This window comes from Thunnus maccoyii, chromosome 22 (genome assembly GCF_910596095.1).
Source record: "Thunnus maccoyii chromosome 22, fThuMac1.1, whole genome shotgun sequence".
NCBI lineage: Eukaryota > Metazoa > Chordata > Actinopteri > Scombriformes > Scombridae > Thunnus > Thunnus maccoyii.
Window position 1 is genome coordinate 6,751,840 of NC_056554.1, and position 16,982 is coordinate 6,768,821.

Here is a 16,982-nt window from a genome sequence, read left to right on the forward strand (position 1 = left end):
TTTGGAGTTGTGCGCACCGTTTCTAAGTACCAGTTCTCTTTAAAAAATGCCAAGAGAGACTCAGGGTTCCTTTTTTCTTTTTGGGACCTTTTTCCTTAGAGGCTTTTTGAGGAGTTTTTGAAGATCTCTTTTTGAGACTCGCTGTTTGGTCCTTTTGCTTTTTGCTGTTTTAACTTTTTACTCAAGTTTTACTCAGGTTTTTGTATTTTACTTGTCTTATATTACTTATTTTGTAAAAACCAAATAAAACTGGTTTGTATTTGTATACACTCCTACCAAAGTTCCTGACTTGTGCTCATCTCTGAGGTCTTCTGGTGTCTCCATAAGGTAAGGAGGACGCCCCTTTGGGATAGGCTGACATTAGTTTCAAATTTATTTAGATCACAAATTATAATGAACTTTGCTAAGGATAAACTTGCAATGTTTATTGAATAACAGAATTTAAAGGTTCAGATTTAATGACTGAGGTCAGCTTACAGCTGTGCATGTGATAGAGGTATGATTTCAGTGCAGAATTAGGTTGAAAGGTTTCAAAAGTTAAGTTCCAAAGAAGTTGGACTCACCACAACTTAACCGACTTCCTCACCTATGTGTTATACATAGGGATATAAGGATTGTCCTAAAATGTACGTCTTTTGGCAAAAACTACATACAAAAGTGTTGGGAAGGCCACAGTTACCCAATTATTCTATGACATCTATGGACTGTAACAATTTCAAAGTCTTAGGTGTAATATTAACTCGAGTAATTATCAGTAATACGTAACTTGGTGGTTCTCATGTAGCTTTTTCATAAAATAGTTCATAACAAATATACAGATGTTTTTCAAGAGAGGTACACATTTTTTGTACATGTAAGGTAATATTCAATCCAGATCTGCATGACAGATGAGTTTAAAAACAAGCCACAATATAAACATCACAAGTAAACTATAAGAATTTTTTAAACTGATCAATACATTTACCTTAGATCTTGATATGACCTGGTATCAGCAGGAATAAAATAAGGAGCACAAATGTGACATAAGATGACTTTATTAAATATTTAGGCAAACTAATTAATTGCAGTATTAGGTGAATGAATGTGGTATCCTACATTAGCATAAATAAAACTGTTATATCAGATGTTATTGTTATTAACACCAGGTACCAGGTGGTCAGATCGGGATGGTGGTGAATTCCCCTCCACCCTGAGACTGGTCCCCAGTGTCTCCACTGTCATCTCTTTATGCAGCTGTTAAAATAAAATGAAGATAAGATCAAACGTCATTGATATCAGGAGGGAAACTTATTATTACAGCAGCACTAGAAGAAACCTGAGAGGTAGATAGGAACATGATACAAATAGGAGAAAAAGTAATAATAATAGAGAGAGAGAGAAAAAAAACACAACAAAACAAAACAACAAAAAAGATTACATTTAGAATGATGTGTACAGTATGTAAGCCTAACTGATGGGCATGAATATATGTGTAAAATCAATATTGCAATTATCTTAAATCCAGATCAGGTTTGACAGCAGATAGTAGTAGATACAGTATGTTTGGAATTAATGTTAATAGGATCTCATAGAGACTTTTGGAGAGAGAATTTATACACTGTTTAGTATTTATGCATAATGAATGAAGTCTAATGTGAAGAGAAACTATATATATATATATATATATATATATATATATATATATATATATATATATATATATATGTATATATATGTATGTATATATATGTATGTATATATATGTATGTATATATATATATATATATATATATATATATATATATATATATATATATATATATATATATATATATATTGAGATTACAGAATAGAATAAAACAGTACAGTAGCATAGTGTAAAAATGATATGACATAATATAAAGAAGGACAGTATATTATGTTATTTTACAGTAACATTATAGAGTTGTTCAGTCGTTCTGTGGTATTTATTTATTTGGGAGCCTGTTGCACACACTGAAGAATCACGGTTTCCTCAGGAACAACAGCCTGCTCTGACCCTTCCTGAAGAGGGTGTTGATGTTATGAGACCAGTTCATTGTTGAGTTGCACCCCAAGTACCTTGTAAGAGTCCCCCATCTGTACTCCCTCTCCCTGAATGATAACATTGTGTGTTACCTATAATCCAAACTCATGCCATCAATGCAAAGTACCTCATATTTGTCTGATGTGTTACGATGATGAAAACTGGCTAAAAGTAATTGAAAAATTTGATAATAACTGCAGTTCAGTGACTCACATCAGTGCTGTGGTTCACACAGCTGGGGCTGGATTTTGGTTTATACTTATTTCAACACACATGAAACACATTTACATGACTCACATCTCACAATGAAAAACACACACACAAACACACACACAACTTAAGCTGTGTTTCTACAGCAAATGTGTGCTTTGTCTTGTATCAACATTCATTTTCAAATTTAAAAACCCAAGACAAATGAAACATTAAAGACATTCATAACTGATTTTGTTTCTTTATTTAATCAGTTAACAGAAGTATGTAATGTAATCATTTAATACACAGTCTATGGTACATTATGACAACACCACATACATGCTGTATGATATTTTAATTCATTTAAAAATGTAAATACATGGCACTAGTAATGTCACAGAAATAAAAACAAAGCTATTGTGAGTTTGAAAAAACACATACCTTACTTGATTCGATTTTAAAAACTTTATGTATACATGTTGACATATGGACTAAATTATCTTTTAATTCACTAAGAAAAAAGTAAGTATTTGACACCAAAAACTTCACAAACACATAAACAAACAATTCTATATTCTAAGTAAAAATCACAAAAAAAACCTTTCTATCCTGCATACATGTTGACAATACCACATATATTCGATCTTTCATTTAAAACTGTATATATTTCATATATCAGGTACTTCACTGTCAGTTTGATACTTTGAATAACTGCGTACATCTTTCCAATTGCAATATGATGAAAGTAATCAGTTGCACAAAATCATGAAATGCAAGCTCAGATTTAATGATTGCAATGTTGTAACATGTGCTCCTAACATATGTTGACTCAAAGAATAAAGTAGTCTAAAGAATAAAAACATTTTTTATTAAACACGTTACATGAAATCGTAGGTAGAAGTGAGCACTACATGTAGTGATTTTTTCTTTTGTTGTAGTTAAATATCCTTGTCATCTTATATACAGTATGTTACTATTTCTGATTCTCTTCTATGTAAAATTTTTTTAAAAAGCACGGACAATATGAAAGGAGGATAAATGAACATAAGTAGAAGGATGTGCACATGTGTAAATCACGAGGAGGAAATGTTAGTCGTTTCTCATTTGATGTTGAATGACTCTTTCAGGCTTACTTTTGCCTGCTTAAGTGTGATATTCTTCCAAGTTGGAGGAATATCAGCAGGCCTTGCTTTATATGCATTAGCAAATTCATGGTTGAACTTTGCCATTACATATTTCCAGTAGTCTGAGGCCTCAAGGCTTACATCTGGAGCAATTTTCCAGTCTGGGAAAATTTCTTTGTAACGCTTGTAAGGGTGCCATTCATCCTTAGTAGCATCGCAGCGGAAACATGTGTCACTGATCACAGCAGAAGAACATATGTCAGTGACAAGTTTTTCTGTGGCATTCCACCTGTATCTACCAAAACCCTCTGGCCGATGTAGTGAAGTCCAATGCTCAGTATGTGCTTTTCCTCCTGCCTCACAAGGCGCTTTGCAGAATGGACACTGTTTACCACATCCAATCAGTCTGCTGAAAAGCTCATTCTGAGGATTCACATGGAGATTTATTAGTTTCATTTCAATGTTTGTCTTTTTAAACTTCTCTCTAAGAGCTTGGGCCATCTCCTTCACGCACTGTGTGAGCCAGTGAGCAAACTGTTCCTTGTCAGCATTGTTCAGGATCATGAACGCTCCAAGAGCATCCTGGGAAATTACCAGTTTATCACCAAGTGCTTTGCAGATGTCTTCAACAAATGTCTTCAAGTTGCCACTCCTTCCTGTTTTGGCCTTGTTGATGACATTGTTTATGCTATTGATACTTGACTGAACGTGTCGATCCTCAAACTCAAACGCTTTAGACGGGTTAGAGAAGTGTTCTTTTATTTGGTTGAGTGTCCATTCCTTTACATAACCCTCATATGAGCAAATGTAGCGCCGATAGTTTTCAAAGTCATCCTTGGAGAGCAAATCCTGTAAAACTGAATACTGGAAGAATATCCGGGTGCTGAACTGATGGCATGTCAGCATTTCACCAATGATGTCAGGACCCAAGGAGCGGTTGACAAAGTCCTCGACTGCAGGCTTCAAGCATCTGTCAGTGAATTCTTCTGCCTTCTTCTGGCACTGATTTCGTTCATTGAACACATCTTTGAAATCTGCACGGAACTTTTCTTTGTTTTGTTTGAGGCATGTTTTGGGATCATTCACATGTATGAAATCTTCATGCATTTTCTGAAATGTTCTAGCTGCAAATCCACAAATGTACTGTTTCAGAGAAACTTCAAACTCAATGTCTGCCTTCAGATTTTGGTTGTTTTGCAGCCTCTCATCAATCATGCGTAGGATCTCCAGGATGTAAGTTTCATGGTAATTGGTTTTTCGTTCCATTTTCTGTGTCAAAATGTCTTCACAAGCAGCTATGATGCTGTCAGCCATTTGTTGCATAGCCACTACTTGATCTTTGTTAAACCACTTTTTCACAGTGTGTTTAACTTGGTTGAAGGCTCCTTCAACTGTAGGCTTATATTTGAAAGGCATTTGTCCACAATTTTTCAGGTCTTTTTTATTCAGTATTTCATTTGCATGACTGCCCTTATGTAAGAGATTTGCTCTCAAGTTGTGAGATACACTGGTGAAGACATCTGTTACCTTTTGTTCACAAAAAGATAGTTCCTTCAAAGTTTTATCCCACATCTCATCAAATTCTTTGTCTAGCTCTGTGTCTGTCATCTTGACTTTTTTCTTCCGACAGTCCTCAATTAATGCACACACTCTCTCCTCTAATTGTTTTGTGTGATTCTTCTTGACTCTATCAAGTTCTGCCATTCCCTGTTTGATTTCTGCTGCTGCTGTGAGCTGATTGAGTACAGAGCTCTGAATTTCTCGTCGAAGGCTTTTTGCACTGTTTGAGAATTCCTCTTTGTATCCTTCAACTAGGTAGACATGACCCTCTGTTTGCTTGAAGTACTTTGTCAGGTTTTCAAGAATCTTTGTCTCCCATTTAGACAGCACTGTGCAAGCTTCATTTTTTAAACTTGTGAGAAGTTCTCTCATGTCATGTTTCCCAGATTTCAAAGCAAATTTACCAAAATTGGAAATTCTTGTTTCAGCATTTGTGACCCAGGTGTACATGTCTTTTTTGAATTCCCATTCCCATTTGTTGAACTCTGTGCAAAGCCTCATGTAGGCATCAGCCACCAGGCTGTTTCTGAAGCTGAAGATGAAGTTTTCATGCTTTACTGCATTCCAGAGGCTTGACATCCACTCTGTAAACTCAGAGATTTTGTTAGCAGATGAGTTACAACTTCCCAACATTTGGATGATGTTCTTCTTGAGCTCATATACAGCTTCACTGTACCCTGCATTGACTGGTGCCATTGGTGGGTTTCCATTCCAAAGTCCAGGAATGTACCAGTTCCCAGTGTCTGGACTGTACTCCATCACATCAGTGAAGCTCTTGTTCTCCTCTTTCTTTTCCATTTTGGCTGCTGCCTGGGTCATCTCATTTAACTGTTGCAAGAGCAGTTTCCTGTCTCGTAAGTTCTTCTCATGGGCTGAAACATCTGACACATTCTGGTGAACAAACTGACATTTGGGCTTTTTGCCTACCTCCTTCATCCTGAGAAAAGCATGCACAACTATTTGTAGGATGTCTTTCATTTCTGTTGAATTCTCCATTGCAATATTGATAATGGTGATATCACTCAGCCCCACAACAAGTGTTGCAAGCTCATTGTCATGCTCATGGCTATCATCCAGTTGTGCAAGCTCTGGTGACTTTAAGCCCTCAGTGTCAATGATCACCATGAAGTCACAGTTGAGTACTTTTTTGACATCTTCATTGACTCTGATGAGCAACATGAAAGCACCTCGAGTGCATCGGCCACTGCTGACGGCAAACTGCACTCCAAACATCGTGTTAAGGAGAGTGGACTTTCCTGTGCTCTGAACTCCAAGAACTGTGACCACCAATATCTTGCTCTTAGGAGACACCAAGGCATTGAGCTGAGAGAGAACATCACTCACCCATCTGAGAGGTATGTTGGATGCATCTCCATCAACAAGCTCAAGAGGAAAGCCATCAAGTAACAATCTTGCACAGAGTCTTGGAAGATGCTGTAATTGTTGACGTGATGGGTGTGTTTCTGGAAGGGAAACTGAAGCTTCATAGATTTGACCCATTTCACGGAAGAAGTGTTCAGTCCCCAGTGAGCTGTTGGAAAGTTGTCTGTCAATGTCTTTAATCTCTTCTTTGTTGTCAGAACTTTTGCATTTCTTTTTGTACTGCTCCCTGAGACCAGACAGTTTTTCTCGAGATAGGTTATCAAGGTTTATGCGCATCCATTTCAGGAAATAGCACCTCTCTATTCCTGGGCTTGATACTGCGTTGATGAAGCAAGTCATAGCAGTTGATATGTCATAAGAGTTCTGTTTTCCCCGAAGTTTTGTTTTCTGTACCTTAAGATTACCTTTGTACATTTCTATGTTTTCAGATCCAACTTTTTGAAGACGAAATTCTTCCTTTTCTAAGCAAGTCAAATCTTTCCATATTTTCCCTTGCCTGGGAAGCTGAGCTTCTTTGTATTTAAGGGTGTCATGAATTTCTGCAGTGATGGCATCTGCATTTTTCTTGGCAGTCTGGCACTCTGGAGAGTCTTCATCAACCAAGATTCCCAGTTCATAGGCAATGTCAGTCATTTGCTCTATTCGCATTTTCTTCTTGGAGCTCTCAACTGCATCCCTGACTGTTTTCCGCAGATTTGACACAAAGTCTGCATCATTCATGCGCTTAGTCTTCAAAATAATGTTGCTGTTAGTCAAGCCCAACTTGGTTGCTACCTTTTTCAGAGCATCTAAACTGAACTGCTTGCTTTGATGGTTGCCCACCAAGTAGATCTGTGCCTTGTGGTGTTGGTTGGTCAGTAGCCTGCACTCAGAGTCCAAATTGTCAAAGAACACAAAAACTGCTGTAGATGTCTGACACAAAAAAGAGTATTGTGTTTCAAATGAAGTAATGTCCCCACGAAGGTTAGCTACAGCAACTGGCTCACTGAAAAGATCCATGTTTTTGTTTCCACAAGGGAGGTACCAAGAAACTTCAACCAATCCATTGGATATTCTCCTTGGGCTGTCGCCACACTCCATATTGCAGTGAACAAAGGTGTCATGGTACTGCTGAGAATTGCTCAAAAGCTTATTGAGAATCTCCGACTTGGACAAGGAGCATTCACCCAGCCTCACAAAAGATATCATTGGAAGATTCGAGAGAACAACTCTGTCTTCAATGAAGCCCTTGGATTCAGAAAGGGACTGAGGTCTGTACTTTTTAACAATGTCTCTCATTGCCCACAGCATGAGTGTGCACTGTTCTGTTGCACAATTGGGAAGCAGTAGAGGCACAGAAAACTGACACATAGACATTTTGAGTGCCATTTCCTGCTGTACAAAACCATCAGAACACAGAAAGAGAGCAGTGATTATGTCGAGGGGGTTTAGCATATCACCTGAATTTGGACTGTTGAGCAGATTATCAAGATCTAACCCTGTATTCCCTGATGCAGCATCACAGTTTGAGTCACATACTGATGTACATTTCACATTCCTAGCTGTCACATTAACCATCATCAGTTTCTTCAGAAAATACCATGGAAGATCTGAATTACGCTTGACAGGTTCATCAGTAATGGTCTTCTCATTAATCTGAAGTATTGTGCTCAGGGATAGCTTCTCTTTGGAGTGCTGCTCCAAGCCCAGATCCTCCAATAAGCTTTCCATTTGTGTCTCTGTGAATATATAGACAATGATTATCAAAATCAGGATTATCAAAATCAGGATTGCATTTATAATTTATTAATTAAACGCACAATATGTAATTTCAGCCACTAGGGGTCTCTCAATCAAAACAAACAATAACAATCAAAACGGACTGTTACCTTGATTAAAATTAAGGATAGTGTAAGTACACAACTTAACAAAATATATAACATAGGTCTAGTTGTTTTTAGACATTTTAATGCGGAATAGTTACATATTATAGCTTTAATGTCAAACTTGCTGCCAATTCTTTAACAGTATAGGCTGGCTGCTTGCTAATCCACACCAGTTTGTCTTCTGTTTACCACTTGCATCAATCTGTTGACACTCACCCTTGCAGCCAGTCTGTGGTGTTGGTGGAGTGTCCTCTGCACTGTACAGATCAACAAATGAATCTTCATCACTGACGTCCTTGACAAATAAGAATAAGAATATGCATGTTCAGGTGTGTTAAATCAACTCATCCAGTCATTAGGTGATAGCTTCTCACTGAAAATAATAAGAGACAATTTTGCAATTTTATTTTAATTTCTTCTTCTGAAGATGTACAAGGAGCAATTTACCTCCATTGTGGAAACACTCAGTCATCCCACGCTTCCAGTGCAGATATTCAAGCTGCTTCTCACTGAAAGTAATAAGAGACAAATCTGTAAGGCTTTATTACCAAAGAAGTTTAAAATACCATGCAGCCTGCTTTACTATGGACCCAAACCAGAAAATCCTTGCACAAACCTCAGCCAGAACCACTGCTTGCATGGGCATATATGGACCATTTCTAATACTGGTGGACTCAGGGGGGAGCAGGGGAGGCAACCGCCACCCTGGTGCCCCTGAGGACAACAAAATACTGTGAAAGTGCCCTCTAAGGTGCCCCCACAGTAGAGCAAACATTATAAAATTTCCCCCAAGGTGCCCGCACAAAGGAGAAAACACACCAAAGGGTAAATCAGGATGCAGTGCCCTATAGAGTGCCTCTCTATATATGACAATCTGGAATGAAGTGCCCTCATAGATGCCCTTTCAGTGGAAGAACATGTGATAGTGTCCCATAAAGAACCCCCACAAGATGTAATGCAATGCCCTATGAGTTGTTGTTGTAATGGGGTAAGCTGGAGGTTCTGTATGGTTTCCTCTGGGATGCCACGAGTTGTGAGAAAACATGATGTCATGATGAAATTTAATGAACAAAAAACATGGTGAATGTGCTTTGTAGGGTGCCCTATATGTGAGAAAAACATTGTGCCCTCCCGCTGAAGAACATGAGATACTTTGCCCTATAAGATGCCCTAACGATGGAACAAACTGACCATTATGGTAGAGATTAATGTATTCTTTATGTTTGGCTGACCATTAGGTAATTAAAGCACCTTAAAAACAGTTTGTAGTTGTTGTAGCTGACATTATTCCATTCAATTGATTTTGGTACAGTATTACTCACTAGTTTTCTCAGCCACACCCATTTAGATTGTTCTGTTGTCTTTGGGTCAGCACAGCCTATTTTAACAGTAAAAACTGCATCAGTCGACAATCATTCTCAAACTGAAGCTGCTCGAGACCCAGTTTGGAAAAAGATGTGGAGAAGGAAGGCTCTCAGATCTTCTGCTGTTGTCCATTGAGAGGGACAACGCAACTGACCATAACAAGGTCATTAACATTTACAAACTCATGGCAAAAAGAATTCTCCTTTGATTTCACTAATCTTGCTTCATGTTTCCCTGACAAGACTGCTCAAAACAGCTAATTCTCAAAACGTTAATAGTTCCATGTTTTTACCACAGATGTGTTTGAGAAAAAAACATTTAAAACATTGCCCATTCCCTGTGTTTTATTGCAGAGATATTAGTAAAATAAATGTTTAAAGAGTAAATACTTTTTAATACAACGGTATTGTTTTCTTTATATTCTGAGTCACCCTATAAAATTTTATTCTTAATTGGGAATGAAGCCTTTTTACCAAACATGCATCGTTGCTCTCTGCTGAAGGGGGCCCATTAAATGTATCCCCTCAGATAGTCTGAGTCCCCCACTGATTTCTACACTCTCTAATCCTGTGCAGTGTCATGGTGGGCTGGAGCCTATCTACCATGCAGTAAGAGGAAGGAAGTAGAATACACCCTGCATCATAAACAGGAAGCAGGTTACAACAACATGCACAAATATCCACACTGACACTCATATTAACACTTGCAGGCTGTAGTAAATTCACTGACATGTTGGGCTGTGGGAGAAATCTGGAATAGTTGTACATTATTTTCCAGTTCACAACGATCATTTATCCCAGTCAGCCTTTAAATATTAAGGGTTTGAAAATATGTGATTGATTATCTGTGTCCTTGCAAATACAAAATACCCACAATTTTTTAAAGGCATAAATACCGATTTGTCGTGCGCAGACATTATTGTTTGGGTGAAAAAAGTGGCATTAAATTACTAAACCGCCCAGAGCCCCTCTCAACCTATAAATAGGATCGCAATCTCCCTTTATGATTGAAATTTGCCTGGTGAGTATCCCGCAGTGAATACTTCAATTGTTCTAAATTCAACAAATATAGCTGAGAATCTGGTCTAAAAATGCGGGCTGTCTTTTTCTGCTGAACTTGTGAAACCAGACATTGTTATGATTTTTAAGGCCACCGGTTCCGCAGAGACTTTCCAACAATGCCTTCGCGGTCCGCAGTATACTCATGTACTATCATCGGTATATAGAGGCCGGATGAATACACATGAATCATTAAAATCACTGCATTAACGATGATAATGTTTTCTTTAGTATCTCTGAGAAGACTCGTGGGTAACATTTTCAGTTGCCCCGCCTGGTATAGAGACTGAGACTGTGAATAAGAGCAGTTAAACAAATCGATATTTGATCATCTGAGAAAGATTATAGTCAACCAGACATAAAAGAATCAGGTTTGTCAATAAAAAATATTGAAAACATTTAGAAGTAAAAAAAAAAAAGAAAAAAAAAAGTGTGCATGATTCAGCAGCACGTGCGAGGCTGAAGTTGTCACAACAAGGTTGAACGGACAAGTTTACTGAGTATCAGATTACATTCATAATCTGTTGTGCGAACACTTAGACATTGTTCGGCTTGTTTTTCAGGTCCTCCCATCATCACATAACGGACAAATCACATCAGTGACGAAGCAAAATTATAACTCACCTTTAAAGAGAAGATTTCCCCATAGTAAAAATACGTTCTTCTATCCAGGAGCTGGTTTCAACTAAACTGCAGTACTTGTTCAAGCGTCTATTTGTCCTGAAGATAAAGCGTCGAACATCACTGCATGCTGTATGCCGAGACGGTCCTCCAGAAGGTGCATGACTCTTTTATTCCGCTGGGTGAAGCCACTTTCACTTTTGGTCTCCAGAGAAATTTTCAGGATCACCTGGTTTCCCGGAAAACGAAACTTAATTTTACAGTAAATCACATGATAAAACTTAAAGCCACCACAGATGGCTTAATTCATGCACAGAGTTGTTTTCCCTGCTGTGCTGCAGAATTCAGTAAAAATATGTGGAGACCACGAGAATCACACAATGCTGATTTCATGTCACAGTTTCTCCATAAAATAAAGGAATATACATGTAAACACAAAGTCTTCCACATGATTATTGTCTGACATACACAAACACATTTTGGTGCAGTAATAGTAATAGCAACTAAGTAAGCGATATAAAAATGATGTACAGTACAACTGTATTTTAATAAGCAAATGAGAGGAAATTCCACCTGGATTTATTCTAAATTTTAAAAAGCACAGTTTTGTCATGAATGACTTTTTAAGGAATTAAATCAAAATTCAATTAACTAATTAATATAAACCACTTTTTTTTTTTTTAAACTTCTGATTCATGTTCATACTAAACCTACATGGGTCTGATCATTAACTGGTTCACCTGCTATAATTGAAATTTTAATGCAGAGGGAGATCTGCATTTCAATCACCCTTAAAAATGAAAGTAGACATGGTGATAAAATGATCCAAGTGGAGAATATGTATCTTCACTTTTTGTGTAGACTAAACTAATGATTGTAGTTTTTTATACAGTTACAATAAATAGTCTCAATGGTCAGAACAGTACATTAAACATCATGAATAAACATGCTGTGAACAGTATGTGGAGCATTTATTTTTATACTGTCCTAGATATCAACAAGAGAGACAGACACTTAAAATTACACTCCAAAGGAATCACATGACACTTGGTATTAGAGAAATGTTGCAGAGGAGTTCAGGTGATGTAGGGTACAGGGATATTTTCAGATTTTTAGAAAACACAGGAATTAATAGAAGAATTGAATGTAATAGTATAGCAACTTTTGTGGTCTATACTCCAATCCAGTAGGTGGCGGTAATGCGCCTAAAAGGTGTTTGTCAACCGCCATTAAACAACAGAAGAAGAAGAAACAGTCTGTTCTGTTGGTACCATTGATGTATAAAGAGAGTTCTCTTCATACATCAATGCGTGGTGCTAGATAGCCGCTGTTGAAGAAAACAGTGAACCGGAAACATCATTAGCATCGACAAAGTGTTCACTTGTTGCTGTCGTCTGTAAGCGTTTTAATTGTTTGATTTAAGCTAAACGTTGGTTTTTGGACAAGATGAGATGTTGTTATGAAGCAAGAAACACGTTTATTTCCATTCACTCACACGTGGGACATAATTAAAACAAACACATCCTGCCAGTAAAAATGTCTCATTTGCATTCAGCATCTTTCACTATTTTATCACACTTTATAGACAAAAATAATGAATCAAGATAATGATAAGCAGAAAAAGAGGTAATGATAATAATCAATCAGTGGCAGCCCTACTATGGTGTGTGTGTGTGTGTGTGTGTGTGTGTGTGTTTTGTTTGTTTGCACTTGACTGGGTCACAACTGGGGACTTTCATCAGCACACACACCAGTTGATTGGGGACACCTTTCCTTTGGGGATCAAAACCACTTTCCCCAATTAGATTTAATTTTTATTGAATTCAACATGCTCCAAATTGTATTTTGGTCTTAAAATCTCAATTGTCCCGAAAAGTGACTTTTTTCATATTTTTTATGTGTGTGTGTGTCCCCCACCCACCCATCTGTGAAGAAGCAAGTCAAGACCTCCCTGAAGTCTAAACATGCGATGATGCTGTATTTATATTGTAAATTTATACTGTTCATTTATACTATTCTTGCATTTTACACATTTATAGATCCCATTTTTCAGAATCATTATTTACACTATTATATATTTTTGTAATATGCACTTTTTTTTTTTACATCTCTTACTTTCTATTTTTCTGTATATATTGTAGTATAATGTTCTCTTTTTTAAATCATATTTCTTATTTTCTACTTTCTTATCATTTCTCTATACATAAGTATATTTCTATTCTAGAATGGGAGCAACTGTTACATGACCCACAGAGTGTGTGTGGATATGAGCACACATATTCACACACACTCTGAGGGACATGACAGAGCCGCGCAACCCAGGGATGTCCTCCATCCCTCAGACAGCCCCTGTACACACTGACTCCACCTCCCCGGCTGTAGAGATGGATCCAGTAGAGTACACCCTTCGGAAACGGCTCCCCCGGAAACTCCCCAAGAGACAGAACGATGTCTACGTCAACATGAAGACTGATTAACGGGCCCAGCTGGCACGTTGTCAGAAGCTGCTGGAAGGTGGGGGTCACAGGGAGATCTGTGTCCATGGCCTGGGCCTGGCCATCAACAGAGCTATCAACATTGCCCTTCAGCTGCAGGCCAGCAGCCAGGGGGCGCTACAGCTGGCAGCCAACACCTCCACAGTAGAGCTTGTGGATGACCTGGAACCTGAAGATCCTGATGAGGCTGGGGAGCCCATGACACGTACACACAACAACTCGGCCATTCATATTGAGGTTTTCTACCCTGACCCACAGTGACTTGGATAGAGGTTTCCCTGATGTGTGTCAAGCAGAGGTTCTCTATTAGTCCTCTTTGTTCCCTCATTAATCAGTAGACACATATTACAGAGTTATCTGATGGGGCTGAGTGTGTGGAGACCTATGATGGCAGCAGCAGAATGGAGCGACATACAGTGTGTTGGCTGTACATGTATCAGTAAACTGTGTAGGAATACTCCAGTTGGACTGAATATATTATGCTCTTTTGTCACGCGTTTTGTGTCTTGTCAAAAATTGTTAGTGTCATCACTTTTTATGTTTGCATGTCTTGAAGCAACAGTGATGTTTGCCGGATGAAACCTCAGTGTAATTTAATACTTGTAGACATGGCTGTGCCAAATGTAAATGTACAAGTGTCTTTAATTTTAAGGCCTAAGAGCTGCACAAGTGTTCACAGTTTCATGTCTGTTTTTAAATGTGGAAATATTTAGGAAAAACTGAGAAATCCTAAGTTTACAATTCAGGCAGGTGTTGTTGTAGTGAATGTCCACTAGATGTCAGTAGTTTACTACACATACACATGCCAGGATGTTATCATTCAGCAATCTTGCTTCCATGGCACCATGTGGCAACAACTTACTCTCAAATAATGTTTATGGCATGTGTACACATGTGTTCAGTGTTACACATGAGAACATGAGCCCAACTAAAATCCTAAAGATCTGACACACACAAAAAAGACTGGAGCTTAAAAGTAGAAAATCTGTTTGAATAGCAATTACACCAATCAATCAATCAATCAATTAATTTTTATTTATATAGCGCCAAATCACAACAAAAGTCATCTCAAGGCACTTTTCACATAGAGCAGGTCAAGACCGTACTCTTTACTGTTTTTGTGAGGCATGGTTGAACAATGTTAAACTCATGTGGGTCAGGCTTCATTCATTTTTGCAGTGATATTGGAAATAGATGCCCTGTCGCAACCTAACAGGCCTCCAACTTCTAGGTGCAATCAATATTTTCTAGGTGTTCCACTCCATAGTTCACTCTAAAGATATAAGTGTAGGGGTCAGACTCACTGGAAACAGACACATACACACTACGTACAGATTTAAACTTGCAGTCTTAACTCACACACACAAGTACATCCGCACACAAAGTGCAAGAGCAGTGCTTCCCAAAGGCCTCATTTTGGTCATGGTGTGCTTCACCATTTCCATGTTTAACATCTACATTTCAAGGTGCAATCATTTCAGAGTGTGTGTGGGTCTATGTGCTGAAGCCCAAATAATAGCTGAGAAATAAGTTGAGGAACTGTGGTCATAAGAATAAACCTGAGAAGTAGATAGAAACATGATGTAAAGAAAGAAAAAGGTAAAAATAATGGAAAGAGGGAGACAGAGACAACAAAAAAGATTAAAATTAGAATGATGTATACAGCATATATCTCTAACTGATGGGCATGAATATATGTGCCAAACCAATAGTGCAATTATCTTAAATCCAGATAAGGTTGGACAGTAGATCGTGGTAGATACAGTATGTTTGGAATTAATATTAATAGTCTGTTTTATAGATTAGAATTTATACACCCTTTATGCATAATGAAGTATAATGTTAAGTGAAACTTTTTACAGTACACACAAAAATACACGTACATATGTACTGTACATTGTGATGTGTCTATACAACATATTAATATGAATATGCATTACATATAATAAATATGGGATAACAGAATAAAACAGTACAGAAGCATAGTGTAAAAATGATATGACAATATAAAAAAGGACAGTATATTATGCTATTTTACAGTAACATTGTGGAGTTCAGTCATTCTGTGGTATGGAGTAAGACATTTAGTAGTTGCAGTAGTAATTTCAATATACATAGTGGACAAAAAGTGCATTGCAATAACTGTTAGCACAGTAACTACTGGGTTCAGTATATGTACTGTATATGGGGAGGGTATGTGAGCCAGTGTATGGTTGAAAAGAGGAGTGGAGGGAGGTCAGACCTGGCTCGATCTGGGGTCACAGTTGCTATTGTGCAGTCTGATAGCAGTGGACATCAACGAGCACCTGAAGCGTTCTGTCTTACACTTCAGTTGAATGAGTCTGTTGCAGAAGGAGCTCCCCATCTGCCATCAGCCCAGTTACAACCTGACCACAGAGCCGGTCCTCTTTACCAGCTTATTTAGTCTGCTGGCATCTCCAGCCTTTTGTCAAGATGCACCCCAAGGCCCTTGTAGGAGTCCCCCATCTCAACTACCTCTCCCTGAATGATAACATTGTGTGTTACCTACAATCCAAACTCTTGCCATCAATGCAAAGTACCTCGTAATTGAAAATTTTTCTCTGTGTAATTGAAGTATTTAGGTAATTGAAAAAGTAATTGAAAAAATATTGAAAGTAATTTTTAAAATTTTTTATCATAACTGCAGTTTAATGACTCACTGCAGTCCTGTGGCTCACACAGCTGGGGCTGGATTTTGGTTTATTCTTATTTCAACATGCATTAAACATGTTTACATGATACTCATCTCACAATGGCAAACACACACACAACTTAAGCTGTGTTACTACAGCAAATGTGTGTTTTGTCTTGTTTCAACATTCTTTTTCAAATGAAAAAACCCAAGACTTCATATAAAACATTTAAGACATTCATAACTGATTTTGTCTCTTTACTTAAGTTAACAGAAGTAAGTAATGTATTCATTTAATACACAGTCTCTGGTACGTTATGACAATACCACATATATGCTGATATTTTAATTCATTTAAAAATGTACATACATGGCACCAGTAACAGTATGTAACCAGTATGTATACATGTTGACATATGGACTAAATTATCTTTTGATTCATTAAGAAAAAGTAAATATTTGACACTAAAAACTTCATAAACACATAAACAAACTATTCTATATTCTAAGAAAAGTAAAAATCACATATCAATCATAATTTGATCAAAAAACAAACTTTCTATCCTTCATACATGTTGATAATACCACATATAGATTGAACAGTCTTTCATTTAAAACTGTA

General features: G+C 37.5%; 2 protein-coding genes across 2 annotated transcripts; one reads left to right on the plus strand and one right to left on the minus strand.

The window, feature by feature from the left end:
- Window positions 1-2,060: 2,060 nt before the first annotated feature.
- On the minus strand, window positions 2,061-11,592 carry LOC121889041 (up-regulator of cell proliferation-like). The gene is made up of 4 exons (XM_042400735.1): window positions 11,216-11,592; window positions 8,616-8,677; window positions 8,385-8,463; window positions 2,061-8,021 (listed from the first exon to the last, which is right to left on the minus strand). Exons 2-4 carry the CDS (start codon window positions 8,619-8,621, stop codon window positions 3,337-3,339), a joined length of 4,770 nt encoding a protein of 1,589 aa, XP_042256669.1. The 5' UTR covers window positions 8,622-8,677; window positions 11,216-11,592; the 3' UTR covers window positions 2,061-3,336.
- A 909-nt stretch (window positions 11,593-12,501) lies between these two features.
- On the plus strand, window positions 12,502-14,388 carry LOC121889042 (ribonuclease P protein subunit p20-like). The gene is given in 2 exon segments (XM_042400736.1): window positions 12,502-12,608; window positions 13,437-14,388. A coding segment is annotated over 1 exon segment (456 nt). The 5' UTR covers window positions 12,502-12,608; window positions 13,437-13,512; the 3' UTR covers window positions 13,969-14,388.
- Window positions 14,389-16,982: the final 2,594 nt, after the last annotated feature.